Source organism: Hipposideros armiger, unplaced genomic scaffold (genome assembly GCF_001890085.2).
Source record: "Hipposideros armiger isolate ML-2016 unplaced genomic scaffold, ASM189008v1 scaffold_382, whole genome shotgun sequence".
NCBI classification, from domain to species: domain Eukaryota; kingdom Metazoa; phylum Chordata; class Mammalia; order Chiroptera; family Hipposideridae; genus Hipposideros; species Hipposideros armiger.
In genome coordinates this window covers 1,260,400-1,271,658 of record NW_017731732.1, presented here as the reverse complement: position 1 = coordinate 1,271,658, position 11,259 = coordinate 1,260,400, and the positions used below count along the sequence as shown (strand labels likewise).

The 11,259-nt window shown below is 46.9% G+C and overlaps 1 protein-coding gene across 1 annotated transcript in view; it reads right to left on the bottom strand.

Moving 5' to 3' along the window:
• Nucleotides 1–3,310: 3,310 nt before the first annotated feature.
• Nucleotides 3,311–11,259, bottom strand: part of TTL (tubulin tyrosine ligase) — a 23,835-nt gene continuing 15,886 nt past the window's right edge. The window contains exons 6-7 of the mRNA XM_019662914.1: nucleotides 9,264–9,407; nucleotides 3,311–6,672 (exon numbers count right to left, since the gene is read on the bottom strand). Coding sequence (XP_019518459.1) covers nucleotides 6,558–6,672; nucleotides 9,264–9,407 — 259 coding nt within the window. The 3' untranslated portion in view covers nucleotides 3,311–6,557. The remainder of the gene's footprint in view (nucleotides 6,673–9,263; nucleotides 9,408–11,259) is intronic.

The window sequence follows — 11,259 nt, the reverse complement described above, 5'->3', positions numbered from 1 at the left end:
GGTAGAGCTGTTCACCATCTTAGTTGTAGAGGGCGCAGCATCACTGACCCTCATGTGGGATCCGAACCGGGGCCCTGCTGCTCAGAGCTGGCGTTCCTGTATCTTCTTGAGTCACTTGTATCAGTTTTCTGTCTTTCTAGGAATGTGCCCGTTAATATTATCTAATTTGTTGGCATACAAATGTTCATAGGAGTCCCCTGTAATCCTATTTGTGTTGTAGTAATATGATTCCTCATTCCTCATTTTAGTAATTTAAGTTCTATTTTTTTTCCTCGCTCAGTCTAGCTAAAGTTTTTTCTATTTTCAAAGCACCAACTTGTGGTCTTGTTGATTTGCTCTTTTTTCTATTTTGTGTATTTCCATTCTAATCTTTATTATTTCTACTTCTTTTGGATTTATGATAGTTTACTCTTTTTCTAGTTTCTTAAGGTAGAAGAAACCTAAAGGGTGTTGATTTGAGATCTTTTTTAAATGTAGGCATTTTAAGATAAATCTCCCTCTAGGAGCAGCTTTAGTTGCGTTGCGTAAGTTTTGGTATGTTGTTCTCATTTTCATGTATCTCAAAGTACTTTCTAATTTCCCTTGTGATTTCTTTCTTTGATCCATTCATTATTTAGGACTGTGGTTTTAATTTCCACATATTTGTGATTTTCCCAAATCTATTTGTTAATGATTTCTAATTTATTCGGTGTGGTCAGAGGACAGTATAAGTTCAATCATTTTTAATTCACTGAGACTTGTTATATAGTCTAGCGTATGGTTTATCCCACAGAATATTCCATGTGCGCTTGAGAAGAATGTGTATTTTGCTACTGTTGGATGGCAAGTTCTATAGATATTTGTTAGATCTAGTTGGTTTATACTGTTTTCTACTTCCTGTTTATCTTCTGACTAGTTATTCTATCCATTCTTAAAAATGGAGGAGGGGGGCCAGCCAAGTGGCACGATGGTTAAGAGCTGGCTTGGGACGCCAGAGGGCCATGGTTCAGATCCCACATGTGAGGGCCAGTGACACTGCCCTCTACAGCTAAGATGCTGAGCAACAGCTCAACCTGGAGCTGGGCTACCCTGAGTCGCCGGTGATGGCGTAGGCTGCAGCCCCTGTGGCAGTGGGTTGCCATGNGGTTGCCATGGGCTACCGTGTGTAGCCAGCAGCCAGCGTGAGCGGCCAGCAGCCGCAGTGAGCGGACGTCCAGAAGCCGGCGACTGATCTGCCTCACCCGGGAAGAGCGCAATGATGGTGCCAACTTGGGCCAGTGAAGCAACGACCTCCACAACTAGACTGAAGAACAAAATGATAGCAACTTGTCTGTTCCCCTTTCCCCAAGTCCCCAGCACTGTTCCCTTCCCCCCAATACCCCAATAAAAATCTTTAAAAAAAAATGGAGGAGGGGCCGGCCGAGTGGCTCAGTTGGTTAAGAGCTCACTCAAGAGTGCGAGCTCTGAGCAACAGCGATTTGAGTCCTGGCCTGAGCTGAGCAGCTGCTGAGCTGCCAACAGGTGTCAGGATGGCTCAGCTAAAAAATAAATAAAAAATTTTAAAAAATGGAGGATTGAATGCTCCAACTGGTATTGTTGAACTTTCTCTTCAAATCTTCCAGTTTTTCCTTCATGTATCTTGGGGCTCTGTTGCTAGGTACATATGTTTAGAATTATCTTTCTGAAGGATTGATCCTTTTATCATAAAAAATGTCCTTTGCCTGTAGTCACAATTTTGTTTCTTAAAGCTTATTTTGTCTAATGTTATTTGTCTATTATTAGTATGGCCACTCAAGCTCTCCCTGAGTTACTGTTTGCATGATTTATCTTTTTCCATCCTTTTATTTTCATGTGCTTGTTATCTCTGAGTCTAAGGTGTGTCTTTAGCAGACAGTAATTCAGAGTTGGATCATGGTTGTTTTGGTTTTTTAAAATCCATTTTGCCAATCTCTTTTGATTGGAGTATTTAATCCATTGATATTTAATGAAACTACTGATAAGGTAGGGTTTATGTCTGCCATTTTGCTATTTGTTTTCTATTTGTCCTGTATGCCCCCCATTCCTTCATTACTGCCTTCTCTTTTGTTAAACAGGTATTTTCTAGTGTAACATTTTAGTTTCCTTGTCTTTTTTTACTATATACTTGAAGTTATTTTCTTAGTGGTTGGTGTGTCTTGGTGTGGATCTCTTTGAGTCTATCCTTAGTTTGAATTTCTTGCATGCATTTTAATGTTTTTCGTCAAAGTGGGAAAGTTTTCTTCCAATGTTTCTTCCCCTCTCTCTCTTCTAGGGCTCCTGTATGTGTACAGTATATGCTGGTATACATCCATGCCTCTGGGTAGATCTCTGGAGCACTGTTCTTTTTCCTTTATTCTTTTTTCTTTCTGTTTCTCAGATTGGATAATCTCAATTGGCTTCAGATTTACTAATTCCGTCTTTTGCCAGCTCCAACTTGCTTTTCAACACCTCTACTGAATTTTTCATCTGCATTATTGTACTTGGTTCTATTTAAAAGAAAATTTCTGTCTCTTTAATGATATTCTCTCTGATGACACATCATTCTCAATCTCAGTTCTTTAAACACATTTTAAATAACTTAATTAAAATCTTTGTGTAATGAGTCCAACCAATGCCTGAGTTTCCTTAGGCACCATTTCTATTGATCGCCTCTTCCATCTAGGGGCTTACTTTCTTTTGTTTTTAGATGTCCCATGATTTGTGTTGAAAATTGGAAAATTTTAATAATATAATCAGGCAGCTTTGGAAACCAGATGCTCTTTCCCTCTCCAAAGTTTATGGTTGTAGCTCTTTGTTTATTTAGTGACTTTGCTGAACTAAAGCTTGTATTCTTCGTTGTGTGTGGCCACTGAAGTCTCTGCTAAGTTAGCTTAGTGGTTAACTAATGATTAAACAGATTTCCTTAAATGCCTGGAGCCAGTAATTCTCCCAGTATTTGCCAAGGGGCCGTGTGTGTGTGTGTGTGTGTGTGTGTGTGTGTGTGTGTGTGTGTGTGTTTTGGGCATACCCTCATGCTCAGGAAGGTGGTTTACAGCTCTGTCTTAGTCTTCATTGCCTGCATTTGCAGATCCTCCTGGTCAGAGGTGAAAGCTAAGGGCACACACACAGCCCTACACATGTGTGTAGGCTTCCACATTCTTAGGAATATGTTGAAGCTTTTCAAAACCTCTCAGTTAACGAGGGTCAATCTATTGACTTATGTATTGGGTTCAGCCAGTGACAGCCACCTCTGGCCTGTTTTTTGTATGGCCTATGAGCTAAGAATGTTTTATATATTTTGTAAGAGTTGGAGAAGAGACAAGGAAGAAACTGCAACAGAGACCTCATATGGCTTGCAAAGTCTAGAACATTTACTGTTTGGCCCTTTACAGAAAGTCTGCCTGTGGCTGGGTAATAGAATAATGGATTCAAACAACCAGCGATGTCCTAGGATAGTCAAAACCCACGGTAAGACTATGGGACCACAGGGATCAAAAACACTTGAAATATTATTACTTTAATGCTCCAGGCATTTTAAATATTCATAAGATCGCCCTATTTCAGAAGTCATGTCCTCCTAGGTACAGAGTCTTTCCACAATCAGAGACGAGGGTATCACTGAATTCCTTTATAGCAGAACATGCTGTGGGGGCCACTCCGGTGCCTGACTTCTTTCGTGGTGTCCCCACCACACCTACAAGAGGGCTGGATCCACCCCACTTGACACAACCGCAACTGCTCATGAAATACACTGTGTAGCTTCACTGCGCTGTGGGTTCTGTGCATCCCGGACTGTCCCAGCACAACCACGTATCCCAAGACTGGGACAATTGTGCAAGGCGCGAGGGGGACATCGTATCAGCCAATAAGTATGCCAGCACCTGCTCCACCGCATCAGGCACTGAGGCATTTGAATGTTCTGGGCAGAGTGGAGCTTGCAATCCCCACAGGAATTAGTGTGAGGAAAGGGGTTTGTCTCTCAATAATTAGTAACCTTAACACGTAGTTAGCAGATTTATAAGCCTCCGTCTGTTTACACTTGTTGCCACGGCTTCACAGACTAGGTAGATCAAGGCTGTTTAACATGAAACAAAGAAGCTGCTTAGTCAGGACTTCCTAGTTGCATGAGTACCCGTGTCAACATCTGGTCATTCTTAAAGAGACACCTGTTCTTCCAAAAGCTCTAGGCCTTATTTTATTCTTCACAGGTAATTGTAATGTGTTTGTCCTCCCATCTCAAGCAGTTCAAGGCACCTCTAAGCACAATGATGCCTGAGGTTCCGGTTAATTGTCAGAGTGGGGGAGGGGTACGGTGTGGACACCAGCACTGCTACAAGCATCCCAAGTGATCCCAGCACACAGCACTGGGAACCTTGGTACTGACAGTCCTTGAGTCTTCCTGACCTCACCTGTCCTTGCTAAAGCCTATGAGGTAGTCCCGGATCAGGCAACGATCCCTCCTGTGAGACAAGAAGCAAAAGCGCAGAGAGGTTACGGTCCGTCTGACACTGAGTGGCCAAGGACAGAACCAAGACTGGAGGGGGCATCTCCAATGAGTAACACCTCTCAGCAGCTGGCGACACAAACACGGACACATGTAGAACTGACTAGGTAGCCAGGCAGGACCATCGGTGCAAGGACATCCAAGGGTATGGAACAGTTCTGAGCCAACCACCCCCCAATTGGAAATAAACTCATAAAATAAGTACTTATCTGAAACCACTGAGGAATGAATGAAGCATCACTTCCTTTTAAAGCCTCACTTCTGTCACATATATGCTATTGATTCAGGCTTCTTAGAAAATCCATCATGACCCACAGACTTCCTAACGTCTGAACTCTTAGCTCTGTCGCTTAGCAGCTGGAGAACTCTCAAGCATCCCTGTAGTTTAGATGCCAAAGATCATGACATACCTGCATACACATGTCATAGCACTTTAAAAACCTCCAAACTTTCCCCATTACCAGCCCACACAGACATCACAAGGACCCAGTACCCCTCACTCTCTAAGTGGGTGTGCACCTGGCCATGACCTACATGTCCCCAAACACCAACCCAGCAGCTCGCTGGGCCTCCAGGAGTGACTTTTACCACTGAATGTTCCATTCTGCTCTGCATGCAAACTTCATGATCTAGACTGGGTAAAAACCAGGACTTGGTTTTGTAATTGCAAATCTCCATGTGAATCAACCCAGCTGGGCCTTTGTCCCCATCACCCTGCTGTCACATTTTCACATGCTACACCCATTGCTGCATCTATATTTTTATCGTTCCCTTTTCACTGTAAGCTCCCTCTTCCCATCATGTTTGAGGAGCTGTTGTTTTTCCTTCTCCTTTTAAAAACATCTCCCCAAGTGCAGGACTGCCTTTTTGTGCAAGCAGAATGGATAATGAGCACACATATGCAGAAAGGGCACACACACCAAGTTCCCAGGAGGAGGTGCGTGGTCCAGGGGTCTGCTGGGACGCCCAGCACTGTCTAGGAAGGGCACGCTCACCCAGCTCAGCCAACACAAGTAGCACTTGTCCTTCCCACTGCTGGTGACGTGGCCTCCTTAAAAGTCTGCAGCATACTAGTCAACCTGAGGGGTGGAAACCACACCCAATGGGACACTTCTGTTGGCCTATGAGATGCTGTGTGGAGCTCTGGAACCCCACCTTTTCCATCTGGGGAGAGCCTGTCCCCAGGACAGAGGCCGCTCACTGGAACAGAACCTCCCCGCTCCAGCATCGGCAGAAGGTGCATGGCGAGTATGGAGAGTGAGGCGGCAGGGACTCTCTGTCCTGGGGCAGTGCCACCCCAGGGCCAGGAATTTTACCTTCTGACCCCGAGAGGGGTTTTCACAAAAGTGAAAATGAAAATTGTGAGCACCGGGGAACTCTGCCAAAGTGCTGTGGAATTCTGGTTAAAACTAAGGTGACTGAGAGCATCATATTTCAAGGGCACTCAACTACTGCGTAAAGCAAGACTTTGTGTTTTTTCTTTCATGCTTATTTGATGCTAACGGGCTGTGGCCAACATGCTGCTTGGTTTGTAAAACATGCAGAGAGCAGCATGCTGTGTTGGTGCCCGGCCCACACCAACCTGACAGGGGACTGACCCAAGGGCTCAGGAACGGGGACAGGAGAAAGCCCTGCCCCGCGAGGCCACAGAACCCAGGGCTGCCCGCACACACCTGTCCAGAGTGTCATGGGGGGATGGGCAGGGTCACATTGGCAACTCCCCAACACTGTAGCATCCAATCCCCATGCAAACAGAAGGTGGCGGTGGGCATAGAGCTAAGGCACGAAGGCTGCAGCAGGTGGGGACACCAAAGGTCCAATGGTCCCCAGGAAGGAGCGGCACAGCTCACATGGCTGCCTTAGGACAGAAGCCCGATTCTTTAAAGGATGAGAACATAAAACAACCAAATCCCAGTGTCTTCCCCTTAGAAGAGCATTTTGTTCTCCCCTCAGGGGCCCTGAGTGGCCGCTCTTGGGAGTCACCTCCGCTGTCACACTGTCTCCTCCATCCTGTCTTTGCCAGCTGCCTCTTTCTCGTTTGGCTTCTCCGGAGCAGGACCCCGCGCTCGGCCCTTAGTCACAGCCTGACAAAGGCAGTCGGCCGGCTCTGCTGCTGCTCGGCGTCCGGGGGCGGGAAGACGCTGGAGATGGCCATGTCCACGATTCCCTGGCACAGTTCTGCGTAGAGCTTCCTGGAATGCGTTTGGAAATACCATTGAACAAGTTCACCCAAGCATGAGCCGAAAACCAGAGCTTTTCCCACGTCACAATCACATTTACACAGCTGGCTCCCACCATCCATCCAGATACTCGGGGCACTGTGGGAGACAAAACGTCCCCTTAACACGCATTTCTGGAAGGCCTCACAGGTAGACAAACAGACCACTGCTTGGCCGTGAGCTGCAGAGAGGACAGGCTATTGCAAGATAAGAGCCCTGCTGCTGTCTGGGGAGGGGACACATGCACTGGCAGGCCTCCCCACAGAAAGCTCCTGCTCTGGGTGGTTGAGGGGACTGTAGGAGATGCCCCAGGACTGAGAGCTATGCTGAGACCTGGAGAATGAATGAAGTTAGAGCAAGAATGCAGGACGGTAGAAAAGAGGGGAGACAGACACAAGGACAATGAGGGAGAGAGGGAGGGAGAGGAGAGAGGGGGAGGTGGGCTGGGAATGTGATCACTGCAGGGGGAGGCTGCAGACAAAGCAGGGGCCAGGCCATGGCCTCCATCCAGAGGCCCTGGAAGCACCAAAGCAGAAAACTGAGGAGGAAAACCTCCCACCCCATGTCTTCAGCACAGCATGGGGCCCTCCAGCTCCCTCGGCCACCATTCCCTATAGGGTTTCTGCCTGTTTTGTGGGCAGCTCACGAGGCCCGAGCCTGCAACCTCTGGACCGACTCTAACACAGAGGAAAACCAGGGGTGTGTGATCCAGGGAGAAAACCCACATCTGAGACGATGCTTAGGCCAGATGTGCTCACCCATCTGACTGGCTGAAGACACACCAGGACTCCAGGCCTGGAGCCCAGGGCAAACGCCCTGACCTACAGGAACAGAGGCCTTTACTGTTTTGCTGTCCAGTCTCCACGGGGCAGGGCACACTCACAGCCTGGTTCCCACTCTCTCCATCACAGAAGTGGTCCCCAGCCCCCGTCCCTTTTCACTGCCCTGAGGCTAGTGCTTCTAAGTCCCAAGCTCTTGAAAGGCCCTCTAGGAGGAAAGCATGAAAAGCCACGCCTGCATTATCCATTTCGGGACATGCCGACTGCCAGTGGACCTCCATCTCCCCGTTAGACGGCTGCCCTCGCCCCCAATTCCACGGGCCCTGTCCTTCTGTCAAACGAATCAAGTCCCATTGTCAACAGTTTGGTGTAGCCAAACCACTCAACATCCCACTAGTAAGGGACAGTGACATGAGGCCTGGAAGGCAGTGATGGGAACTAAGCTTGGGACTCGGGACATCACCAAGAGCCACAATTGTCAAATATGCTATGTTCAGTGCTTCATGATGCTTGTCATGAAACACTTGGGAAGGCATTTACCAAAGGCTCGGGACAAGGAGAGGATGCAGCTGTGACACAGGCAAATCAGCTCATATCTGAGGCACTTCTGCTGCGGAGGAGGGTCACCATACGCAGGAAGTCGTGTGCCTGCTCATTTTCTACGACAAGAGTGAGCCACACGCTAACACATGCACAACATGCAGGGGACTGTGGCTCATGAGGAAACAGTTCTTCCACCATGTCATCATGTCACCACACCTATCAGCCCTCTGCCTGTCCCACCTTTAGGACACAAATAAGAAAGCATTTGAAAGTTCATATTCTTCAGCACAAGAACCGGAAACAGGCTTCTTGCCTCTCAGTGTGGCCTGGGTCCCTCATTGCTTCCTGGGCCACCTCATGGTAAGCCCCACCCCCGCCCCAGAAGCCCTCCCCACTCAAAATCATGCCCCTAAAAGAATCTGTTCATTTTCTATTACAGACTTGTACCATGGTATGATTCACAGTGATTAATTGGGCAGTGTCCGTCTCCTCCCCCAGTGGACCTCCTTGAGGACACTCATCTTTACATGACCTCCTCCTAATCCTTTGGGAGGTCACCTCAGTGTCTCCGGAATATGCATGGGGAACACGATAAAAGCCGATCTCAGAACCAACAGCCTTTGATGATCAAGTCCAAACGAGCTTCCCTCACATGTAAGGCCTTCCATGGGGCAGTCTGACTCACCTGTCCCCTTCATCATCTCTTACTCCGTGACACTGACACCACACTGCAGCCAGGCTTCTTCCAGGAGGAACAGAAGCTCCCCGAGAGGGGGTAGGTCTGCTCATCTGTGCTGTCCCACAGAGCCTGGCACCGAGCAGGGTCCTGCGGGACACTATGTCCCCTTCCTGAAGGCTGTACCCTCCCCTCTGGGAGTATGTCACAATCTTCTCACACCCAGCTCCAGCTCCACTGCCTGCCCAGGTCATTACTGTCCTCCCACTCACTCACCTTGTTACACAAGAGGGTCCCCTCTTGCAGTTACTAGCTTTGTTTTTAACTCTCACAATTATCAGGCACCTGAGTGCAGACTCACAGCTCAACGCACAGGGGAAATCGGGAAAGGAAAGGCCTCAGCAAAGCCCAAGCCCCTGCCAGTGGGGTCCTCTCCAGGGACTTCTGTTCTGTCACACCCACCCTGACAGCAGTCAAGGGTCACAGGAACATGCCACCTTGCCAAGACTGGCCATTCCACTGCGGAACCAACTCCCCCTGTCACAACCCAGTGGTGTCAGGCTTACTGAGCACAAGCGGGGGCACCGTTGACCTCAATGAGCCAGACCTTCAGCTCCTCGTCTACCATGAAGTCGAAGCCAAACAGCTGGAAACTGTGGTAAGGGAGGTGCCGTGTGCTGATGGCGGGCTCCACGCTCATGAGGCAGCTCCTGCGGGCAGAGGGAAGAAGGAACCCGGGAGATGGGCCAGTGACTCTATCACATATGGGCTTTGACCAAATTACCAATAGATTATTCAAGACGATCCTACTTATCAGGTGACTTGTTAGAAGACTGCAGCCCATGTTCGCACAAGCACAGGCTGCTTTCCAAGCTCAGCATTGTCACCGTGGCCCCTGTAAAGGTGGCCTACTCTCACAGGAGGGCTGCTGCCACATGTGATTGTGACAATAACACACTTGCATGTTTTGTTTCCATAGAAAAGCAATGGACCACTATTTGGTGAAGGGCAGAATTTGCACAAAGGATGCTGGCCTCATTCCTTTCTTTTGCTAGACCCAGTTTGGATGCCAAATTGTTACTAATTAAAATACTGAAGAACTACATGTATTGAAACTAAATGTTGGAATAGAATAGTATTAACATCAATTACTGTTTGAAGAAATTGGAAAAAAAACAACCCAGAAAAACTGAAAACACAGAAAGAAGCTGAAAGTGAATCTCAAACATATATAAGGTCAGAGGTTAGGCTGCCACGGCCAGAATCTTGGTCAGTGTTTTAACCTCTCCAAGCCAAGCTTTGATTTACTTTTCCATACAGTCGAGGGTAAGATAATGGAACTATGACTAATAAATCACTGTTGTCTAATATGGCTGCCCCACAGTACCTATGCCATCTTTATTTTATGAAGGTCTTCCCAATTTTCCCTAGACTTAATGTCGGGGCAATACCTACCTTAGTAATAGAATATGTTATAATGACTCCAAGATCACCAGGGGTAGCTATCCCTCTACTCAACTGTATAGTTAAAAGGAAAGGGGTGCGGGGAACTGGCTTCCACATGACTAACTCTAGGGTGTTTCTGTGCAGGTAGGTTTTGACTCTGTGAACATGGGGCCAGGGTCTTGCTTCCCAGACCTCCCTCCATCACTCCCCCAACTCCAAGTGTCAATTTCCTTTTAGTTTTTTTTCCCCAACAGGAAAATATTTCTGTAGATATGTTTAAGCCTTTAAAAAATAATTTTGGACAGTTAGCCATTGAAGAATCAATAGGAATAAGAATTTTTCCTCCCATTCATCTTTAACCTGCACTGGCCAGCCATATCCCACACTGTTTTCTAGGTCCTATCTCTAAGCTATAAGAGAATACTCTTAACTTTTGTTTTAATTACATTATAATTTTAAAAAATATTTAAAAAATACTATTTAGTTTTGATTTGGTTGTTCTGGCTGTCAGTTTTTCCTTTACGTACTAGGGCATAGTGTCCTTTCATTCTTTATCCTTCAGTATTGTCAGGGTTTTCTCCCTCTTTTTTCTTTTTCTTCTTTCTTTTTTTTTTTTTGTCATGAACACCTACTATTTAATGAATCTCAAAAACAGAGGAAAGAATCATTAAAAGCAATACTAAGATTTCAGCTGATATCTCAACAGAAAAGATGGAAGCCAGAGATAATAATAGTAAGCCACCTTCAAAGTGCCAAAAAATTAAGTGCCGATCTAGAAATCTGTTTCCAGAGCAAATGTCATTTAAAAATGAAGACAAAATAAGTATATTATCAGATAAAAAAAAAAACCCCAGAGATAATTCATCACCAGCAGACCTCACTTTTTTAAAAAAAAGCACTAAAAATGAGTTTTTTAAGAAGAAGGAGGGCCGGCCAAGTGGCGCGTTGGTTAAGAGCTGGCTTGGGACCTCAGAGGGCCCCGGTTCGGATCCCACATATGAGGGCCAGTGACACTGCCCTCCATAGCTAAGATGCTGAACAACAGCTCAACCTGGAGCTGGGCTGCTGTGAGTCGCCGGCGACGGCGTAGGCTGCAGCCCCTGTGGCAGTGGGTTG